This window comes from Leucoraja erinacea, unplaced genomic scaffold (genome assembly GCF_028641065.1).
Source record: "Leucoraja erinacea ecotype New England unplaced genomic scaffold, Leri_hhj_1 Leri_532S, whole genome shotgun sequence".
Classification (NCBI taxonomy): domain Eukaryota; kingdom Metazoa; phylum Chordata; class Chondrichthyes; order Rajiformes; family Rajidae; genus Leucoraja; species Leucoraja erinaceus.
The window spans coordinates 25,767-50,350 of NW_026576435.1; the positions used below are offsets into that span (position 1 = coordinate 25,767).

General features: G+C 45.7%; 1 protein-coding gene across 1 annotated transcript; it reads left to right on the forward strand.

Moving 5' to 3' along the window:
- The first annotated feature begins 525 nt into the window (after window positions 1-525).
- On the forward strand, window positions 526-1,396 carry LOC129694070 (uncharacterized). Its single transcript, XM_055630800.1, has one exon. It carries the CDS (start codon window positions 526-528, stop codon window positions 1,375-1,377), a length of 852 nt encoding a protein of 283 aa, XP_055486775.1. The 3' UTR covers window positions 1,378-1,396.
- Window positions 1,397-24,584: the final 23,188 nt, after the last annotated feature.

Sequence of the window (24,584 nt, forward strand, 5' to 3'; positions counted from 1 at the left end):
CTCACCTGTCATCCCGGCATTCAGCGGACCAAGGAGATGGTGCTACGGAGGTTCTGGTGGGCATCGCTGGAGGAGGACACTCGGGAGTTTGTCAACGCCTGTCCCGTTTGCAACCAGCACAAGGTCTCACACCAAGCTCCTGCGGGTCATCTGCTTCCACAGCCTGTACCCCATCGACCATGGTCCCACAGCTCCCTGGACTTCGTTACCGGCCTGCCCCCATCCAGTGGTCACACCACCATCCTGACCGTGGTCGATAGATTTAGCAAGATGGCTCACTTCGTGCCCCTGCCCAAGCTTCCGTCAGCCAAGGAAACTGCAGAGCTCATGTTACTCCACGTCTTCAGGCTCCATGGTCTCCCCGTCGATGTGGTCCCCGACCGGGGACCCCAGTTTGCCTCTATGTTCTGGAGGGAGTCCTGCACGCTGGTGGGGGCCACCGTGAGTCTGACGTCCGGATTTCATCCCTAGTCCAACGGCCAAACTGAAAAGAAGAATCAGGAGATTCAGACGGCGCTACGGTGTATGGTGTCCAAGCATCCCTCCTCCTGGTCCCAGCAGTTAATGTGGGTGGAGTACGCCCACAACACCCTGACAAGCTCGGCCACTGGGTTCTCCCCTTTCCAGTGTGCCTACGGGTTCCAGCCTCCACTGTTCCCGGCGCTGGAGAAAGAGGTTTCCTGCCCGTCCGTCCAAGCCTTCATTCGTCGCTGCCGCAGGACGTGGACCCAAGCCAGGGCGGCTCTTCTCCGCTCCATGGACCGTTACGCCACAGCTGCCAACCGTCACCGCACCCAGGCCCCCATCTACCTCGCGGGCCAGAAGGTGTGGCTGTCGACCCGGGACCTTCCCTTGAGGGTGGAGTCCAAGAAATTGGCACCCAAGTTCATCGGTCCCTTTGAGATCCAGAAAGTCATCAACCCAGCGGCTGTGCGGCTCAAGTTGCCTCGTTCCATGCGGGTCCATCCTACGTTCCACGTGTCCAGAGTAAAGCCGTTCCGGGAGAGATCCCTGGTCCCCGCAGTCCCTCCTCCTCCACCTCCTCGTCTCATCGACGGAGGCTCCGCCTTTACGGTGCACCGCCTCCTGCGCTCCTGCCGTCGCGAGAGGGGTCTCCAATACCTGGTCGATTGGGAGGGTCACGGTCCAGAGGAGAGGTCCTGGGTTCCTGCTCGACACATCCTGGACGCCTCCCTCATCAGGGAGTTTCACCGGCGTCATCCCGACCAGCCGTCCAAGTGCGCCACTCCCAGAGGGGTCGCCGCCCCTAAGACTATGTCCCCTCTTCCGTCTGAGGCGCCCAGTGACGACGAGACGGAGCTTTCTTCTGATGCCATAGAGGAGGATGCGGACATGGATGTCTCGGACGAATATTAGCCATCCTCCGGTCCCGCTCCTCCCACCCAACTCTGCGTGGGATTGGGTTTATTTTCTTTATTGTGTTTTTTGTTTGTTTTTGGGACAGGAGCCGTCCCTTGAGAGGGGGGGGGGGGGGGGGTGCTTCTGTCACAGTCTGCCCTCTCCTCATTCTCATCCAATTCACCTCCCAGTACTTTTCCACCGGTCCCTCCTTCTCCTCACCTGCCTGCCTGCCACTCCCCTCTCATCAGCCCAAGTCTCCTCACCTGTTGCACTCAGTTGCCTCTGATCACCAATTAACCAAGTATATAGACTCTCCTCGCCGTTCACACCGTGCCAGATTGTTCTCAGCATTCATGCAAGCCTCTCCAGCGATTTCTCGACTTCCTGCCTGGCTTCGACTCTCCTTTCACCTGTCTCTCGTTGGTTTGTTTGCATCGTGTGCTGGATCTCCTGGTCACCGGACTTTCCGCTACCCCGAATACGTCTCCTGCCTGCCCCTCTTCGGAACCCTCGCTCAATCCTGAGCCTCTGTGTGAGTACGGTGTACCCATTCCTGTGTTACAGTTTCGTAATAAGGTTCATTACCAATTACACCTGCCTGATTATATGCTGCTATTGGGTCCAAGCGATATCCGTTACACTTAAATGTCCTTTGTTGGATCTTGCGCGTTAATGCTTCTTCTGGATCAGTAAAGAAACGTTCCGAGTCATTATATGTGATCCTCATTTTTGCCGGATAGATTATACCATAGATTAATTGCAGAATTCCTTTAAGCACCAGTCGTGTCTGTAAAACGGGCACGTTTCTTCGCGTTTTCTGCGGGGTAAGCTCTGAAGAATCGTACAATTTAGTCTTCAAACATCAGATTTCTTGCGAATGGATTTTGTTTTCATAATGTCTGCAAGGGCTGCTATGTCGTGAAGTTTCACTATAGTCTGTCTTAGTGGGGCTCCTGGCCTCGGGTATGCTCTCCGAACTCGGTGTGCAACATTTACTTTCTGTCTTTCAGAGAGCTTGAATACTTGCTTAAGTAAGTTGGCACTGAAATCCCGAGGGTCCATTCCGGTGTCCATCTCTTCTCTCACTCCAACTATGCTTAAATTATGCCGTGTTGAACGAGCTTCGAGATCGAAACATTTGTCGGTCATTCTAGCCAGTTGCCCAGACACTCGGTCTTGATCTTCTTTCATTATCTCCATCGCTTCAGACACATCTTTCATTGCAGTTTCCAGATCTTTAATAGCAAGGAGTGAGAGCAGGCTCCAGCGTTTTATTATATTCTTCTTCAACTCGTTCAATTTCTACTCTTAGCTCGGTCTCTACGTCCTCAACAGGTTGCTCTAGAGTATCAATTGTCTCAATAACTTGCTTATTACCGAGCTGCATACTTGTAGCCAGTGCGGAAACCTCCTTGTGTAACAAATCAGCAAAGTATTTTGACACAGCTTCTCTTAAAGAGTGTTTCTGTTCATTTACCTTTGCTTTAATTTTGCAACGACTCTTTGACCTTCAGTTTCTTTTTCTTCAGATCCTTCTGGAGTTGTTTGAGGTGTTTTCCGCAACTCTTTAACAAGCAGTCTGGTCAGAGGTCTTGACGTGGGTCGTTTCGGTAAGTTCCTTTTTCTTATTTAAAATGGCCGGTTTTCCCCGTTATTTTGCGGCGATTTCTGATGACGTCACTTACTTAGGGCATCCCCGGTGAGTATTTTTTTTAATTGGTCCCGTCTTCCTTTAAAGGGGTGCTAATGCTTTTAGCGCAAATATCGGGAGCGGAGCTGAATGCTGCGCCCCTCACTGCTGCATGGCGCCACCGGAAGTTTTATTCTATCCCAAAGTTTTATTCTATCCCTAACTTCTCTTGTCAGCAACGGCTGCCTCCTACCCCTTAGAATCGTTCTTCCTTTTTGGAATGAAACGATCCTGCGTCTTCCGGATAATGCCCAGAAATTCCTGCTATTGCTGTTCCACCTTCATTCCTGCAAGGATCCATTTCCAGTCAACTTTAGCCAGCTTCTCTCTCATGCCTACATATACCCCTTTGTTCAACTGCATCACTGCCAATTCCGATTTAACGTTCTCCTTCTCAAATTGCAAATTAAAACTAAACATATTATGATCATTACCTCCAAGCGGTTCCTTTACCTCGAGTTATGTTATCATATCTGGTTCATTGGACAACACTAAATCCAGAATTGCTTTTTTTCTGGTCGGCTCCATTACAAGCTGCTCTAAGAATCCATCTCGGAGGTATGCTACAAACTCTCTTTATTGGGGTCCTGAACAACCCTGATTTTTCCAGTCTACCTGCATATTGAAATCCCCATCACTGTAGTGACATTACCTTTGTTACATGCCAGTTTTAACTCCTGCTGCAAATTACACCCTACATCCCGGCACTATTTGGGGGTATGTAAATAACACCAATTGGTATCTTCTTGTCTTTACAATTCCACAACGCAATCCACAGTGATTCTACCTCGTCAGTGCCTATGTCTTCCCTCACAAGGGTCTGAATTCCATCCCTCATCAGCAGAGCTACCCCCCTCCTCTGCCCACCTGCCTGTCCTGTCTAGAGGATGTATAACCCTGGACCGGACCTCTTGCAGCCACGTCTCAGTAATCCCCACAATGTCATAGCTACCAACCTCTAACTGGGACTCAAGCTCATCTACTTTACTGCTTATACTTCGCACATTCATTTTCAATAATTTTAATTACTTACGCCTCTCACCTTTCACGTCGATCCCAATTGCAATTGGCGAGACTCTTCTATCCCTTTGTGAACGTCCTTTCCCGTTAACTCTGGGGTCATTAACCAGCCCTTTACTCTCTTTCCCTTAAACTACATCCTCCCTTATCCCAGTTAACACCCCACCCACCTTATTCTGTTTAAAACCACCCGTCTAGCGAGGTTAATCCCCGGGAAGGCGGGACTGTCATATGATGAAATATTGGACAGTGTGTGCTTGTATTTATTGCAATTTAGGAGGAGAGTGGATCTTACATAATCAGTTAAATTGTGAAAGGGCTGAACAAGCAAGATACAGAAAATTGTCCACAATGTATGGGAAGTCTAGCGAGGAGGAGGAGGAGGAGGAGGAGGAAAGGAGGAGGAGGAGGAGGAGGAGGAGGAGGAGGAGGAGGAGGAGGAGAGAAAGAGAAGGAGGAAGAGAAGGAGGAAGAGTTTATTTCACGTAGTCACTTCAAAATATTAGTAAGGAGAAACGACGATGTGGTCATGCAACTATTATTTATTCATACAGCTTTTGAAACTCAAGTTCTTGTGAGTCATTTGATACCAGGCACAAATGAAATTGGATTCCCGGACGAGAAATTAATTTCCCTTTTGCTATTGCGCAACATTTTAACGTGCCGGTGCACGTTCCGACCTCCAGCAGGAGCTTGGTGCAAGCCTTCAAACAAGCTCCGTTCTTCTGACTGCACCGTGCTGTGTGACACGAAATAAACGCTGAATAAACAGTCAATATATAATTGTATTTACAGATGCAGGGAAAAACGAGGCAACCTTTCAATATCGTATTTTGGGATTGCCAATCTGCACGAAACCGGATGACGAATAACCTCTTCATCCTGACAAGCCAGTAATTGTAGAAGGTCTGTATTTACTAAAGCCAGAAGGAAAGTACAGCTGCATGAAGCAATGTGGTGTTGCAGGTTGACAGATAGAATCTAAGAGATAATTAACTAACCGAGTGCGAGGATATTTTGGAGATATACGTGTCAATTCTAGCTGGCAACATATAGTCATAGATCTGGATGAGGGTCAAGTACTGAGGTCTCATTGTTACGGCCGCCAAAATCAAATACCTTAAAGGCCAATAACATAATACAAAACCAGGTTCAAATGGAAAAAATATTTATTTTTCACTAACAAAAAGAACTAAACCTTGATCAAACAAATAAAGAGGGGTCCGATGGGCTAGCAAAGAAAAGATAAAGGGTGCTCTGGCCGACCACTCAATGGGCCGTCGGACCAGAGACTCTAAACCTGCCTCAGTGTGAAAATAAACCTGAAACAAAACCACGAAAACAATAATGCCAGTCCCATCCTTCCCAAGCAAAGTAAGTTAATACAGAATGAAGAGTTACATAAAGAACACTATGCAATCAAACAAACTGAACCAACACCAGACTGCTGCCACCAGTCTGAGGGGGACGAGAAAGACAGAGACAGAGGGCGGCTGCCAGTGCACATGGTCTTTTTAAGCTGAGGCTCCGTCATCAGGCTCACGTGATGCAGGTACAGGAGCAGCCAATCAGGTACAGGAGCAGCCAGGCAGCAGGAGGTACTAATGGAAATCAGAGAAACAGGTTAGTACATAATTAACACCAGCAGAGGGAGCGCATAACACTCATACATTTGCAGTTCGTGCCAAACCCTGCTGATACTTTAGAATTAAATGGGAGAACTCATCGTCTACAAAGGGCCGCTGAGAGTTGCATGTCGTCAGCTGAATGGCAGTGGTCAGATTACCAAATGTGGGCAGATCTGAGCCTTGAGTAGCGCCGCATCTTCTTCCAAAGGGCAAACACAACATGAGGCATTGGCGTCACTACACAGGGCAGGCAGTCATTAAGTAAAATGAATGTACAGTGTCTTTTATTTTACAGGTATGAGTATGAATGTTTGAAAATATGGTTTCAATGTTCATAGAGCTCTAAAGTCCACGGTTGGATTGATTTCTAACAGCCCCAACACAGTGCAATACTTTGGGACATGTCATGGTTGGGCAGCCATAGATCGAGTTGCTGCCAAATATCGAATGCAGCGCCGGAGACCCAGACCCAGGTTCTATCCCGAGTATAGGTGCTGCTGTACGGAGTGTGTACGTTCTCCCCGTGACCTGCGTAGGTTTTCTCCGTCAACAACAACACAATCTTAGCTTGTAACAAATGAACAATAAATAAAGCTATTTCATAATTTTTCTTACCTAGAAGAATCAAAGCTGGAAAACACGTTAGAAATGATGGTCCACTGCTCCACTGCTTTCCGGCCATGTTTTGCAGAATGACCTTTGACGTGAGGTTGCGCAGTCTGAATATGGAACTCGCTATCCCGTTAAACTGCTTTACAGTTTTCTTAATTTCCCCCCAAAACCTGTTCAATTTTAGCTTTCTAAGCATTACTTGTGCTTTTTGTATGCACTTTCTTCAGGAGAAGGTGATAGAGATGACATACATACATGTTTGTAAAGACTTAAACGCCCGATTCATGAGCAGCACTAAACCAACACCAGACTGCTGCCACCAGTTTGGGGGGGGGGGGGGGGGGGGGGGGGGGGGAGAGAGACAGAGAGAGCCGGAGATTGCCAGTGCACATGGTCTTTTTAAGCTGAGGCTCCGTCATCAGGCTCACGTGATGCAGCTTGGGCCAGGAGCCTCCAATCAGGTACAGGAGCAGCCAGGCAGCAGGAGGTACTAATGGAAACAGAGAAACAGGTTAGTATATAATTAACACAAGCAGAGGGAGCGCATAACACCCCCACCCTAAGTTACTGAATATGTTTATGAAAATAAAATAAAGACCACCACCAAATTTCAGAAACTATTTAGTAGCTCAGACCTCACTGGCGCGCCAATGCGTCAGTCAAGACATTATCCCTGCGACGGATATGCCTGACTTCCAGATTGTAGCCCTGCAACTGTAAACTGCAGCTCATTAACCGTCTGTTTTTATTTCACATCCTATTTAAGAACACCAGCGGATTGTGATCTGTGTATACGACGACGGGAACATTCGAGGAACCAAAATAGACCTCAAAATGATCTAGAGCCATTTACATCGCAAGAGTTTCTTTTTCGATGGTAGAGTACCATTTCTGATGGCGATTAAACGTTTTAGAAAAGTATGAAACAGGATGTTCCACCCCATCAGAACCATCTTGGAGAAGAACTCCACCAACTCCACTGTCACTAGGCTCAACTGCCAACTTAAACGGCCGCTCAAAATCGGGTGCTGCAAGCACGGGTGCGCAGACAAGAATGCTCTTTGTTTGTTCAAAAACAGTTTGACACACATCGGACCACTCAAAAACGACTTTCGGACTTAACAGATCCGTTAAAGGAGCAGCCACCACAAAGACATTTGGACAGAACCCTCTATAGTACCCCACTATTGCCAGATAACGACGGAGCTCAGTCCTAGAGTTAGGAGCTGGAAACGCGACAATATGCTCTATCTTTGCCTGGAGAGTGCGAACCTGATCCCGGCCCATCACGTTACCAAGATACGTTACCGTGGCTTGGCCAAATTCACACTTTCCAAGATTGATGGTCAAGTTTGCATGAGGGAGTCGTTTGAATACCTCTGTCAAGTGGTCGATGTGTTCGATCCACGACCTGGAGGACACAACCAAATCATCATGGTATGCCTCACAGTAAGACAGACCAGACAACACTACGTTTACCAACCGTTGAAATGTTGCCGGCGCTTTACGCATACCAAAAGCCATGACAATATATTGAAGGAAATCATCTGGTGTAACAAATGTAGAGATTTCTTTCGCATGCTCAGTTAGAGTGACTTGCCAATATCCCTTCAATAAATCCAAGTTTGTGACAAAAGAGGCACTACCGACACGATCCACGCAATCCTCCATACGTGGAAGGGGATAACAATCGGTTTTGGTTACGCTATTAACCTTACGAAAGTCAGTACCGAACCGGTCGTCACCATTAGCAGCCAACAGACAAGGAGAGCTCCATGAACTACAGCTAGGCTCGGCAATGCCATGCTGCAGCATATAGTCAACCCGACTCTTTAGACGGCTGCGCTTGTCTGGATTGATACGATATGGGTGTTGCTTAATTGGCTTAGTATCAGCCACGTCAATGTCATGTTTTAGAGGGGAAGTTTGAGACGGCACATCAGAAAACAGCGACATATTTGACTCAACCAAAGCAATCAGATCTCCCCGATGACTCTCACTCAAGTGAGACAAACGCAATGGAAGTGTTTTCAACGCCTGAGAATTGGACAGTTTACCATGCGTCACAGCCACAGACAAAGGTGCCTCATCCACTTCAGCACCAGTGTCAGGGGACAGCACCATCGCATTCAAAACAGGCTTGGACGATAATGTAGGACGCAGCGTCTCCGGTTCAAACCCCACAGACTTTTTCTCGTGATATCGTTTGAGCATGTTTACATGGCAAAGCTGATTTTTACGCCTCCGATCAGGAGTGGCAATTAGGTAATCTCTCACACCCATTTTCTTTTCTACCAGAATAGGGCCGCTATAACGAGCCTGCAGACTAGACCCAGGAATTGGCAACAATACCAAAACTTTGTCACCTGGTAAAAAAGTCTCTGCTCTTAGCGTTCTTATCGAACCATTCTTTCATTTTTGTCTGGGCAGTTTCAAGATTTTCCATAGCCAATTCACATGCCCGCCGCAGTCTAAATCTAAGGTTACTGACGTGTTTCAAAACATTTTGTTTAGTTTCTTCCTGTAACCACGTTTCTTTTAAGACTCTTAAAGAACCACGTACTGTATGGGCAAAAACTAAGTCAGCAGGACTAAAACCCAAATATTCGTGCACGACCTCTCGTACTGCAAACATCACCAGATGAACGCCAACATCCCAGTCCTTCTCAAATTCCATACAGTACGTACGCAACATAGACTTTAATGTCTGATGGAAACGCTCGAGAGCGCCCTGGCTCTCAGGATGATAAGCGCTTGAATGACAATGTTTGATGTCTAGTTGTTTCAACACTTGTGCAAATACTTTAGACATAAAGTTTGATCCCTGGTCACTTTGTATCACCTTAGGTAGATCAAACAAGGAAAAAAACCTAGTAAGAGCTTTCACTATAGTGGGAGCAGTTATCTTCCGTAATGGGATCACCTCTGGAAAACGTGTAGATGCACACAATATGGTTAACAAAAACGTGTTGCCAGCTTTCGTTCGAGGCAGTGGACCCACACAGTCTATCATAATACGTTCAAAGGTTCACCAACTACAGGTATCGGATACAAGGGTGCAGGAACGATAGTCTGGTTTGGTTTACCTGCTACTTGGCATGCATAACAACACTGGCAATGCTGCACTACATCCCTCTTTAACCCAGGCCAAAATAAATGTCGTAATATACGGTCGTATGTTTTATTAACTCCCAAATGGCCAGAGAGAGGATTATCATGAGCCAAAGTAAGTATTTCATTCCGATACCTATGTGGCACTACAATCTGCTTAACAACGCTCCAGTCATCATGACCAGATGCATCAATGGAGACCATTTACGCATTAGCAAGTTATCTCTCAGAAAATATCCCTTTGACAAGGAATCCACTTCCACCTCTGACACTGCGCTGTCAATCAAAGCAGACAAATCGGCATCACATTTCTGCTCAGCAACCAACTGGTCACGTGACAACGACACCGGTTTAGTCTCAGACATTTCACCAACTTGTGATGCGGACACACCCTGCGCAACACAGGATCCACCATCCTGACCTACAAGGAGACACTCACTTAAGTCAATTTCATCATCAAACGTAACTTGGTTTCTAGCCATAGCGCGAGTGACAGCACATGATGTAAAAACTTCTGGATGCTGCTCAGCAAGTTTATCTGGACACTGCAACGTAGGAACCGGCGTCACTTCAGGAGTGACCAAAACTTTCCCCCCAGCCAAATCGTTACCCAGAATCAACGACAGTCCCTTTATGGGAAAACGTGGCCGTATCAACACAGCTACTCGACCCGAAACAAGCTTAAACTCAGGGTTAACAGTATGCAATGGCACTCCCATGCCCTCCATACCAGACCCTACAACTGGGACACTAGAACCAACAGATGATTCAGCTGAAAATGGTAGCACATCTTCCAAAATGAAAGACTGAGAGGGAGCAGTATCACGCAAGATTGTCACAGGTACTTTACTGTCCACATCCTCCATAGACACAAAACCCCTCATGACAAAAGGAGAAAAATCCACCAAATCTTCAGTCTCAGGCACCACAGGGATTGCATGTGCCTTCTGTGTGTTGACCAAAACCACCGGCTTCGCTTTTTTTCTTTTTAACAATGGGACTCGTTTTACAAATGTGCCCTGTCTCCTTACAGTAGAAACACAATGGACTGTCCTTAGCCCCCAAATCACTGTCAGTTTTATCAGGTTTGACTTCCCACTGCTTTGAAGTGCTGCTATCAACTGGCACAGAAAAAAGTTGTTATACTGTTACCAGCAACACCACCACAATCAACTGGTCTCCCACTAAAACCAGATGATCGCTCCCCAAGAACTCCCCTTATGAGTGAACACATATTCATCCGCCAATACAGCGGCCTTAGACACGTCTGAGACTTTCTGCTCATTAAGATATGTTGTCACTCTTTCAGGAAGACAGTTTTTAAAATCCTCCATTAACATCAAGGACTTTAACTGGGCAAAATCTTTTACCTCCTGAGAAGCACACCAGCATTCAAACAGAGCCTCCTTTTCGCGAGCAAATTCAACATATGTTTGGTTTTCATATTTTCTGAAACGCCGGAATTTTTGGGGTACGCTTCGGGAACCAACTCATACGCTCTGAGGACGGCAGATTTTATAATTTCATTGTCAAGGCTATTGTCTACAGACAATGACGAATATACCTCACGTGCCTTACCAACAAGGACGCATTGCAACAGCAATGTCCACACGCCATTAGGCCATTTCAATGATAAAGCCACACGCTCAAACAAAGTGAAATATGTATCGACATCTTTTTCACTGAACGGTGGAACCAAACGAATATTTCTGCTCATATCAAACTCATGCTCTTTTGAAGGGAACCGGGAAGTATCTAATTATTTCTCCCGCAGCTGAAATTCAGCCCTTTAGGTTTCCTCCTCAAGCTCAAGCCGTTTCATTTCAAGATCATGCATGAGATCTTTCACTTTTAAGGCCATTCTCTATGACTCAAGTTTCATCTCCTTCAGTTTAATGACGACCTCCATGTTCTGAACTGGCTGTGTAGGAGATGTATGACTGTCAGGACTGCTAGGCAACACCTCTTTGTCAACCAAAGCAGTCCTTAACAACGTCTTAATTGACTGTTTTTTTGCAAGTTTATTAATTGAAACGCCATAGTATTCTCAAACAACACTAAATTTTCCTTAGTACAGCGATCAAACATCTCTAGGCTGGGAGCCTCAACAAGCTCTTCCACCTTAAATTCAATATTTCCTGATCACAAATGCTACCAACATAGCCAAAACAACAGGTTACTAGAACCACAAAGCAGAAAAAAAATGATTACACAAACAGACTACCACTGCCACAAGAAGCCTATCAAAGTACACAACACGTCTAGGGTTTACTCAAAAGTTTGAACGAGCCCCCATAATTATGTTACGGCCGCCAAAATCAAATACCTCAAAGGCCAATAACATAATACAAATCCAGGTCCAAATGGAAAAAATATTTATTTGTCACTAACAAAAAGAACTAAACCTGGATCAAACAAACAAAGAGGGGTCGGATGGGCTAGCAAACAAAAGATAAAGGGTGCTCTGGCCGACCACTCAATGGGCCGTCGGACCAGAGACTCTAAACCTGCCTCAGTGTGAAAATAAACCTGAAACAAAACCACGAAAACAATAATGCCAGTCCCATCCTTCCCGAGCAAAATAAGTTAATACAGAATGAAGAGTTACATAAAGAACACTATGCAATCAAACAAACTAAACCAACACCAGACTGCTGCCACCAGTCTGAGGGGGGCGAGAGACACAGAGAGAGAGGGCGACTGCCAGTGCACTTGGCCTTTTTTAGCTGAGGCTCCGTCATCGGGCTCACGTGATGCAGCTTGGGCCAGGAGCCTTCAATCAGGTACAGGAGCAGCCAGGCAGCAGGAGGTACTAATGGAAATCAGAGAAACAGGTTAGTACATAATTAACACCAGCAGAGGGAGCGCATAACACTCATACATTTGCAGTTCGTGCCAAACCCTGCTGATACTTTAGAATTAAATGGGAGAACTCATCGTCTACAAAGGGCCGCTGAGAGTTGCATGTCGTCAGCTGAATGGCAGTGGTCAGATTACCAAATGTGGGAAGATCTGAGCCTTGAGTAGCGCCGCATCTTCTTCCAAAGGGCAAACACAACACGAGGCATTGGCGTCACTACACAGGGCAGGCAGTCATTAAGTAAAATGAATGTACAGTGTCTTTTATTTTACAGGTATGAGTATGAATGTTTGAAAATATGGTTTCAATGTTAATAGAGCTCTAAAGTCCACGGTTGGATTGATTTCTAACAGCCCCAACACAGTGCAATACTTTGGGACATGTCATGGTTGGGCAGCCATAGATCGAGTTGCTGCCAAATATCGAATGCAGCGCCGGAGACCCAGGTTCTATCCCGAGTATAGGTGCTGCTGTACGGAGTGTGTACCTTCTCCCCGTGACCTGCGTAGGTTTTCTCCGTCACAACAACACAATCTTAGCTTGTAACAAATGAACAATAAATAAAACTATTTCATAATTTTTCTTACCTAGAAGAATCAAAGCTGGAAAAAACGTTAGAAATGATGGTCCACTGCTCCACTGCTTTCCGGCAATGTTTTGCAGAATGACCTTTGACGTGAGGATGCGCAGTCTGAATATCGAACTCGCTATCCCGTTAAACTGCTTTACAGTTTTCTCAATTTCCCCCCAAAACCTGTCCAATTTTAGCTTTCTAAGCATTACTTGTGTGTTTTTATGCACTTTCTTCAGGAGAGGGTGACAGAGATGACATACATACATGTTTGTAAAGACTTAAACGCCCGATTCATGAGAAGCACTACAAAACAATGGGGTAAAGCTGTGACAGAAATAGCTAAGTTGTTTATGTCTTTAATCTAGACTGGCTTTATGGACGGCTCTTGCGTGGCAAACAAAACTCACAGCTGGGAATAGGGCTGCAGCACCGCATCGCGATTCGACACTCCACTTATTCAAGCTGGAGAGGTGTAAAGCCGGTTTGCCATCGACCTATCACCTCACCAACATAGAACATAATAATGCAGAGCGAGAGGTGGCTGCTTTAAATCAACACTCTCCCAATGCTGTCGAAGAGCGATCTCCAGTATATGTACACACAAATGTTTACTCTCCCTCGACTGCGTCTATTCCTTCTGCGAAGGGATGAGACTGGAGAAATATTCCAAACAGTAACAGGAGCATGCTTCTCATAGAAACATAGAAACATAGAAATTAGGTGCAGGAGTAGGCCATTCGGCCCTTCGAGCCTGCACCGCCATTCAATATGATCATGGCTGATCACCCAACTCAGTATCCCGTACCTGCCTTCTCTCCATACCCTCTGATCCCCTTAGCCACAAGGGCCACATCTAACTCCCTCTTAAATATAGCCAATGAACTGGCCTCGACTACCCTCTGCGGCAGAGAGTTCCAGAGATTCACCACTCTCTGTGTGAAAAAAGTTATTCTCATCTCGGTTTTAAAGGATTCCCCCCTTATCCTTAAGCTGTGACACCTTGTCCTGGACTTCCCCAACAACGGGAGCAATCTTCCTGCATCTAGCCTGAACAACCCCTTAAGAATGTTATAAGTTTCTATAACATCCCCTCTCAATCTCCTAAATTCTGGAGAGTATAAACCAAGTCTATCCAGTCTCTCTTCATAAGACAGTCCTGACATCACAGGAATCAGTCTGGTGAACCTTCTCTGCACTCCCTCTACGGCAATAATGTCCTTCCTCAGATTTGGAGACCAAAACTGTACGCAATACTCCAGGTGTGGTCTCACCAAGACCCTGTACAACTGCAGTAGAACCTCCCTGCTCCTATACTCAAATCCTTTTGCTATGAAAGCTAACATACCATTCGCTGTCTTCACTGTCTGCTGCACCTGCATGCCTACTTTCAATGACTGGTGTACCATGGCACCCAGGTCTCGCTGCATCTCCCCTTTTCCTAGTCGGCCACCATTTAGACAATAGTCTGCTTTCCTGTTTTTGCCACCAAAATGGATAACCTCACATTTATCCACATTATACTGCATCTGCCAAACATTTGCCCACTCACCCAGCCTATCCAAGTCACCTTGCAATCTCCTAGCATCCTCCTCACAGCTAACACTGCCCCCCAGCTTAGTGTCATCCGCAACCTTGGAGATATTGCCTTCACTTCCCTCGTCCAGATCATTAATATATATTGTAAATAGCTGGGATCACAGCACTGACCCTTGCGGTACCCCACTAGTCACTGCCTGCCATTGTGAAAATGACCCGTTTTCTCCTACTCTTTGCTTCCTGTTTGCCAGCCAGTTCTCTATCCACATCAATACTGAACCCCCAATGCCGTGTACTTTAAGTGTGTATACTAATCTCTTATGTGGGACCTTGTCGAAAGCCTTCTGGAAGTCCAGAAACACCACATCCACTGGTTCTCCCCTATCCACGCTACCAGGTACATCCTCGAAAATTTCTATAAGATTCGTCAGACACGATTTACCTTTCGTAAATCCATGCTGACTTTGTCCAATGATTTCACCACTTTCCAAATGTGCTGCTATCCCATCTTTAATAACTGACTCTAGTAGTTTCCCCACTACCGATGTTAGACTAACTGGTCTGTAATTCCCCGTTTTCTCTCTCCCTCCCTTCTTAAAAAGTGGGGTTACGTTTGCTACCCGCCAATCCTCAGGAACTACTTCAGAATCTAAAGAGTTTTGAAAGATTATTACTAATGCATCCACTATTTCTGGAGCTACTTCCTTAAGTACTCTGGAATGCAGCCTATCTGGCCCTGGGGATTTATCGGCCTTGAATCCATTCAATTTACCCAACACCACTTCCCGGCTAACCTGGATTTCACTCAATTCCTCCAACTCCTTTGACCCGCGGTCCCCTGCTATTTCCGGCAAATTATTTATGTCTTCCTTAGTGAAGACGGAACCAAAGTAGTTATTCAATTGGTCCGCCATATCCTTGTTCCCCATGATCAACTCACCTGTTTCTGACTGCAAGGGACCTACATTTGTTTTAACTAATCTCTTTCTTTTCACATATCTATAAAAACATTTGCAGTCAGTTTTTATGTCCCCATGCCAGTTTTCTTTCATAATCTATTTTTCTTTTCCTAATTAAGCCTTTGTCCTCCTGTGCTGGTCTCTGAATTTCTCCCAGTCCTCCGGTATGCTGCTTTTTCTGGCTAATTTGTACGCATCATCCTTCGCTTTGATACTATCCCTGATTTCCCTTGTTATCCACGGATGTACTACCTTCCCTGGTTTATTCTTTTTCCAAACTGGGATGAACAATTTTTGTAGTTCATCCATGCAGTCTTTAAATGTCTTCCATTGCATATCCACCGTCAACCCTTTTAGAATCAATTGCCAGTCTATCTTCGCCAATTCACGTCTCATACCCTCAAGGTTACCTTTCTTTAAGTTCGGAACCATTGTTTCTGAATTAACAATGTCACTCTCCATCCTAATGAAGAACTCAACCATATTATGGTCACCCAAGGGGGCACGTACAACAAGATTGCTAACTAACCCTTCCTCATTACTCAATACCCAGTCAAAAATAGCCTGCTCTCTCGTTGGTTCCTCTACATTGGTCAACAAAATAGAGAGAGTACAGAGGAGATTTACTAGAATGTTGCCTGGGTTTCAACAACTAAGTAACAGAGATAGGTTGAATAAGTTGGGTCTTTATTCTCTGGAGCGCAGAAGGTTAAGGGGAGACTTGATAGAGGTATTTCAATTGATGAGAGGGATAGACAGAGTTGATGTGGACAAGCTTTTCCCTTTGAGAATAGGGAAGATTCAAACAAGAGGACATGACTTCAGAATTAAGGGACAGAAGTTCAGGGGTAATATGAGGGGGAACTTCTTTACTCAGAGAGTGGTAGCGGTGTGGAATGAGCTTCCAGTGGAAGTGGTGGAGGCAGGTTCATTGGTATCATTTAAAAATAAATTGGATAGGCATATGGATGAGAAGGGAATGGAGGGTTATGGTATGAGTGCAGGCAGGTGGGACTAAGGGGGAAAAAATTTGTTCGGCACGGACTTGTAGGGCCGAGATGGCCTGTTTCTGTGCTGTAATTGTTATATGGTTATATGGTTATATGTTGATTTAGATAACTATCCCGCATACATTCCAAGGAATCCCCTTCCTCAGCACCCCTGCCAATTTGATTCACCCAATCTATATGTAGATTGAAGTCACCCATTATAACTGTTTTGCCTTTGTCGCACGCATTTCTAATTTCCTGTTTGATACCATCTCCAACTTCACTACTACTGTTAGGTGGCCTGTACACAACACCCACCAGCGTTTTCTGCCCCTTAGTGTTTCGCAGCTCTACCCATACCGATTCCACATCCTCCAAACTAATGTCCTTCCTTTCCATTGCATTAATCTCCTCTCTAATCAGTGACGCTAACCAACCTCCTTTTCCTTTCTCTCTATCCCTCCTGAATATTGAATATCCCTGGATGTTCAGCTCCCAGCCTTGGTCACTCTGGAGCCATGTCTCCGTGACCCCAACTATATCATAGTCATTAATAGCTATCTGCACATTCAACTCATCCACCTTATTACGAATGCTCCTTGCATTGAGACACAAAGCCTTCAGGCTTGTTTTTACAACACTCTTACCCCTTATACAATTATGTTGAAAAGTGGCCCTTTTGATTTTTGCCCGGGTTTTGTCTGCCTGCCACTTTTACTTTTCACCTTGCTACCTATTGCTTCTACCCTCATTTTACACCCCTCGGTCTCTACGCTCACACATTTAAGAAACCCTTTCCCTTTAACTCCATCCTCCACTATCCCATTCGACACCCCACCCCCCTTATTCAGTTTAAAGCCACCAGTGTAGCAGTGGCAACCTGCCTGCCAGAATGCTGGTCCCACACCTGTTAAGATGCAATCCGTCCCTTTTGTACAGTTCCCCCTTACCCCAAAACAGATCCCAGTGATCTAAGAATCTAAATCCCTGCCCCGTGCACCAGTTCCTCAGCCACACGTTCAGGTCCCGTATCTCCCTGCTCTCGCCAGCACGGGGAACTGGAAGCAAACCAGAGATAACAACCCTGGAGGTCCTGCTTTCCAACATCTTCGCTTCTCTTTCAGTATCACAGAATGCGAGGAAATATTGAATATAATCGGATACTTTGCTCTATATATACTGACCAAGACTGCCTTGTGTTGACGGCATGTCATGATGATGATGTTGGGGTGACGTGCTGTTGTGGTCGATGTATTCCAGGAGGCGCCAGTCAGCCTGACTATTCCTCATTGGCATTAGAAGAACAATCCATTGCCAGCATGATTTATCTAGCGGGCATGAACTGTTTAGCAATAAATACGTGTGCATGGTTACCATTCCGAGATCAGCCCATCACACGACGCTGTGGGAGCCTGCATGTCGAGACACGTTTCACTAACATTAACAATAGGGTCAATATTATTACAGTATCAATATTAACGTAGTCTTTTGTAATAAATCAGATACTTCGAAAGAATATCAGAAAATGTCACTATAATACACTGCAATATATGCAGCATAACCTTCATTGTAATTTCAAAGGGTTTGAGTCCAAAGCTGTGCATTTTGTTCTGTGTTTATCCGCTTGTTTTTTTCCGTACCGTTGTTTCCAGATTCCAGATGTATTGCCAGTCTGTTACAAGGAAAGAAACTAGCAGAAAGAGCCATGCAACCAGAGTGCACAAAGAAACATAGAAAACAGAAACATAGAAAATAGGTGAATTCGTCACTTCGACCCTGCACCGCCATTCAATATGATCATGGCTGATCGTCGAACTCAGTATCCTGTACCTGCCTTCTATCCATAACCCTTGATCCCTTTTGCCACAAGGGCCAAATGTGGCGATTTGGCTTACCATTTAGAAGCCGACAATGATTTGCCCTCTGCTTTGATCTTATCTCGCACCATACTAAAATATAATTAAACCTGTAAGTGCCTCACTACTACCACGGCTGAGCAGAATAGAGTTAGACTGGAAGAACATTTTCAGCGTCAATTTGTCCAAATCAATTATTGGAAACGTCATGTCAAGCTGCTGATTTTTTTTGCCGGTTACACGGAATAACAGGGTACTCTGCACATATTCGAATTAAGCAAGATGTGGAACCTGTTTATATGTCGACCAAGACATGTTGCATATGCAAGAAAGCAACAAGTGGAGGGAGAACTCGACAGGTTAGAGCGGACTGGAGTGCTCGTGATGAAAGACCAGAGTAACTGCGGCCGTGCCCAAGGTCGACAAAACTGTTCGAGTATGCGGTGACTGCAAAGTCACAATCAACCAAGTCGTTGATGACGAACAATATCCGTTACCAACCTTGCAAGATCTGGACGCTGAACCAATCGGAGCAAGAGTCTTCACTAAACTGGTCAAACGGTTATGCCAAACTCAACGTCTACAAGGAAAGTCGGCAGTATTTGACTATAAACACACATAGGATTTGTATTAATATACGAAGCTGCCATATGGTGTGAAATCCTCCCTAAAAATCTTTCTATCTGTCATGGACAAAATGTTACAAGTCATTCCGCATTGTTTCTGCAACCACGATGATCAACTGATATTCACAGAGGGCATGGTACAAGATCGGGAAATCCTCCAGCGATTTCTCACAGGACTGAACTGCCAGAATGTCAAACCGCGACAAAGTAAATGTGCATTTGAACAGTCAGAGGTGGTCTACCGTGGACTCAGGGCAGGGCTTCGCCCTGTGATTGCAAAAGTGGAAGTAATAGTTAATGCTCCAAAATACAACAATGTGTCGGAGCTACGATCATTCCTTGGGTTGGTGCAGTTTTATGCACAATTACTTCCAGATTTAGCAACTGTGCTGAAGCAACCACATCAACTGCGACAAAAATATGTGAAATAGACGTGGGGAAAGGAACAGCAATGTGCATATGACACCTATAATGTAAAATTGACAACTGACAAACTCCTTGTTCATTACGACACGACACGCGAGCTGAAACTTGTTTTTGAAGCTTCAAGCTATGGCGTAGGTCCAGTGATCTCCCACGTAAAGAATGACAGACAAGAAAAGTCTATTGCTTATGCATCCCGCATCCTATCGCCGAGAGAGTGCAATAATATACAGATTGAAAATGAAGCACTCAGTGTCGTGTTCGGAATCAAGACACTCTAGCAGATTCGTCTCGACAGTCCATTCACCCTGGTAACAGATCCCAAGCCACTACTAGTGATAATTGGCCCAAGCCAGCTGTACCTTCCAGGGTGGCATCAATGATGCAGTGCTGGACAATTCTGCGGTCCCATTATGACTAACACGCTTAGTTCAGAAGCTCCAAGCGCAACGCAGTTGCAGATAAGTTATCCCGACTGCCCTATGAGAACACTGACGTGGAAAGTGGGAACTCATTCTACACACTGCAAGTTGTAGAAGGAGGCTTTCCAGTGACTGCAACAGAATTTGCAGCAGAAACTGAGAAACACACTGTGCTGAAGAGGGTCTATGAACAGACATTGAATAGTTAGACTGAAATCGATAGTGGATTGAACTCAGTTCTGAACCGAAAGCTGAAGCCTTTTCATGATCGACGCCATGCATTACCATGTGAGCAGGGATGCATTAAGTGGGGTTACAGAGTGGTTGTACCAGAGTGTTTGAGAAAAATAATTATGAATAAACCTCATGCAGAACATCCTGGCATAGTCAAGCATGAACTTATGAAGTCATGAAGTCAATTGCCAGACGTTTCGTGTATTGGCCTGATATTGACAGTGACATCGACACGGGTGAGCAAATGTAGCGTCTGCAAAAATTGCTGGGGTAAGCTACCAAAAACACCACTGCAACCCTGGTCATGGCCAATAAGACCTTTTAGACAATAGACAATAGGTGCAGGAGTAGGCCATTCTGCCCTTCGAGCCAGCACTGCCATTCAATGTGGTAATGGCTGATCATCCACAATCAGTAACCCGTTCCTGCCTTGACCCAAATCCACTGACTCCACTATTTTTAAGAGCCCTATTCAGCTCTTTCTTGAAAGCATCCAGAGAACCTGCCTCCACCTGCCTGAGACACAGAATTCCACACTCTCCACTCTCTGTGAGAAAAAGTGTTTCCTCGTCTCCGTTCTAAATGGCTTATTACTTATTCTTAAACTGTGGCCCTTGGTTCTGGACTCCCCCAACATCGGGAACATTGTTCCTGCCTCCAGCGTTTCCAAACCCTTAACAATCTTATATGTTTCAATGAGATCTCCTCTTATCCTTCTAATCTCCAGAGTGTAATAATAATAATAACAATAATACATTTTATTTTCGGGTGCCTTACAGAAATTAACAGAAGAGAAAAAACATGTAGTCGGAGTAAAATAAATAATAAGGACATCACCAGTACACAAATCAAAGACATAAATCGCTCCAAAGACAACAAATCAAAAAACACAATGTGAAGAGAGAGCAGCGGCAGCTGAAGCGCGCCAGCGTCCACTCTCCCTTCCGACATCCATCTTGGACACAAACTAACATATGAACTTACACACAACAAAATCATCCCTGGGATACCAGTGTGGGGGAAGGCACAATGTCCAGTCCCCATCCCCAGTGTACACGCCCAGCTGCTCCATTCTCTCAGCATACGATAGTCCCGCCATCCCGGGAACAACCTTGTAAACCTACGCTACACTCCCTCAATAGCAAGAATATCCTTCCTCAATTTAGGGGACCAAAACTGCACACAATGCTCCAGGTGGGGTCTCACTGGAGCTCTTTGCAGAAATACCTCTTTGCTCCTCTATTCGATTCCTCTTGTTATAAAGGCCTATATGCCATTCGCTTTCTTACTGCCTGCTGTACCCGCTTGCATACTTTCATATACTGATGAACAAGGACCCCCAGATCCCGGTGTACTTCCCCTTTCCCAACTTGACGCCGTTTAAATAATAATCTGCCTTCTTGTTTTTGCTACCAAAGTGGATGACCTCGCATTTATCCGCATTAAACTTCATCTGCAATGTATCTGGCCACTCCCCCAACCTGTCCAACTCACCCTGCATTCTCATAGCATCATCCTCACAGTTATCAAATGCTTTCTGAAAGTCCACTGACTCTCCACTACATCCACTGGCTCTCCCTTCTCCATTTTCCTAGTTACCTTAAAAAAAACCCAGAAGATTTGTCAAGCATGATTTCCCCTTTTTAAATCCATGCTGATTCGGACCGATCCTGTTACTGCTATCCAAATGTTCGGCTATCTCATCTTTTATAATTGTTTCCAGCATCTTCCCCACCACCGATGTCAGGCTGACTAGCCTATAATGCCCTGTTTTCTCTCTCCCGCCTTGCTTACAAAGTTGGATAACTTTAGCTACCATCCAATCCACGGAAACTGATCCTGAGTCTATAGAAAATTGGGAAATTATCACCAATGCATCCACGATTTCTAGAGCCACGTCCCTAAGTACCCTGCGATGCCGACCATCAGGCCTTGGGAATTTAGTGGCCTTCAGTCCCATTAGTCTATCCAACACCGTTTCCTGCCTAATGTGGATTTCCTTCAGTTCCTCTGTCACCCCAGATCCTCTGGCCACTACTGTATCAGGAAGATTGTTTGTGTCCTCAAAGTTGAAGGCAGATCCAAAGCACATGTTCAACTCATCTGCCATTTCCTTGTTCCCCATCAAAACGTTCACCTTTTTCGGTCTTCAAGGGTCCAACTTTGGTCTTAACTAATTTGTTCCTCTTCACATACCTAAAGAAGCTTTTACTATCCTGCTTTATATTCTTGGCTAGCTTACCCAGGGACCTCATCTTTCCTTACCGTATTTTATTTTTGGTTATATTCTGTTGTTCTTTAAACATTATCCAATTATCTTGCATCCCGCTCATCTTTGCTACGTTGTACTTCTTCGCTTTAATTGTTATACTGTCCCTGACTTCCCTTTTCAGCCATTGTCGTCACTTTCTCCCCTTGGAATCTTTCTTCCTCCTAGGAATGAACTGATCCTGCACCTTTTGTATTATTCCTAGAAACACCTGCTATTTTTGTTCCACTGTCATCCCTGCTACTGTTTATTTCCAGTCAACTTTGGCCAGCTCCCCCCTCAAGGCCCCATAGTCCCCTTTATTCAACTGCAAAACTGATACCTCCGATTTACCCTTCTCCCGCTCAAATTGTACATTAAACCTGACCATGGCCTCCTAATGGCTCACTAACCTCGAGGTCCTTTATCAAATCCGGTTCATTTCATAACACTAAATCCAGAATTGCTTTCTCCCCGATAAGATCCAATTCAAGCTGTTCTAAGAATGCAACACGAAGTCCCTTTCTTGGGGGTCCAGAATCCACCTGATGTTCACAGTCTACCTGCATGTTGAAATCTCCCATAACAATCACGGCATTGCTTTTGCTATTAGGGTATTTTTACCCTTACAATTCCTTAGTTCTATCCATACTGACTCCACATCTCCTGTTTCAATGTCACCCATTGCAAGGGACAGAATTCCATTCCCCACCAACAGGGCAACCCGACCCCCTCTGCCCACCTGTCTGTCTTTTCGATAGGAAGTATACCCTTGAATATTTAGTTCCAGGCCTGGCCCTTGCAGCCAGGTCTCAGTAATTCCCACAACATCATACTTGCCAGTTTATAACTGAGCCCCAAGCTCGTCCACTTTATTCCTTATACCTTGCGCCCTCATACACAACACTTTGATCTCCATATTCACTTTCCCCAGCGCAGCGCTCGCAATTGGCCCTGGCCTCCCTCTGTGGTCCATTCTCGAGCTTTCCTTCCCATTAATTCGAGAATCTTTTGTAATTTTTCCTGTAGTCACTTCCACTTCCACGCCATCTTAGTACTCCCAATTTGACAACCACCACCCCCCCCCCCCCCCCCCCCCCCCCCCCCCCCCCCCCCCCCCCCCCCCCCCCCCCCCCCCCCCCCCCCCCCACCCCCCCATGTTTAGGTTAAACCCACACGTGTAGCCCTAGCAAACCTGCCTGCCAGAATGTCAGTCCCTCTCCAGTTAAGGTCTAACCTGTTCCTTTTGTACAGGTTACCCCCTACCGCAGAAAGATTCCAGTGGTCTATAAATCGAAATTCTTGCTCTCTGCTCCAGCCCCTTAGCCACACATTCAGATCCCCTATCTCCCTGTTGCTGTCCTCACTAGCACGTGGTAATGGAAGCAATCCAGACATAACCACCCTAGAGGTCCAGCATCTCAGTCTTCTTCCCAACTCTCTGAAGTCATGGTGGAGAACTTCCTTCCTCTTCTTCCCGATGTTGTTTGTGCCTACGTGCACAACTACTGCCGGCTGTTCATCTTCTCTCTCGAGGATGTTCCAAATTCGGCTCGAGACACCCTGAACCCTGGCACCAGGGAAGCAACAGACCATCTTTGCTTCTCGTCTGCTGCCACAGAATCTCCTGTTCGCTCCTCGGACAATGGAGTCACCCACCACTAGGGCTCTGCCCGACGTCGGTCTCGCCGGTCAATTCCCATCTCTAGGATTGGAGCCATCGAGGTGTCCGCCGCTCGGACTGGAAACATCGTCTTCCCGGACAGTTCCCAAGAGGGCATACCTGGTTTCATTCGGCACAGCCACCTGGGTCTTCTGCACTCCATGATGTCCACCCTTTCTCTCCGTCACACACCTTGGTTCTTCCGGTATCATCGGCGTGACTACCTCCCTGTAGATCCTGTCCAGGAAACCCTCGTTTTCCCGGAAGTTCACGTAGCTTCCTCGTTGTCAGAGAGTCCATGTAGATTTTTGTGAAAAGGGTAATGATCACTTTCTGGTGCTAGTAGATAGTCATTCCAAATGGATTGCGGTTAAGCATACGGGGTCAAGCACTACTACTGAGTGTACCAAAGATGAGTTGAGAATATTTTGCATGCCACGGTTAACCGGAATAACTTGTTTCTGATAAATGGCCTCAGTTTCTTTAAGAACGGTTCAAAGAGTTCATGCATCGGAATGGTGCAAAACACACGCTTGTTCCCCCATATCATCCAGCCTACAATAGGGTGGCGGAAAAGTCAGGCAGAATTCCCAAATATGCTCTCAACAAACAGGTTTTGCACGGTACAGAACCACACAACACACAACAGGTTACTGACCTGCAGAACTGTTGATGAAGAGAAGGCTAAGAATACGCCCAAGTCTAGTTCAACCGATTTTGCCCAGGAGAGTTGAGCAAAAACAAGTATTGGTTCAAATCAAGTATCAAAAC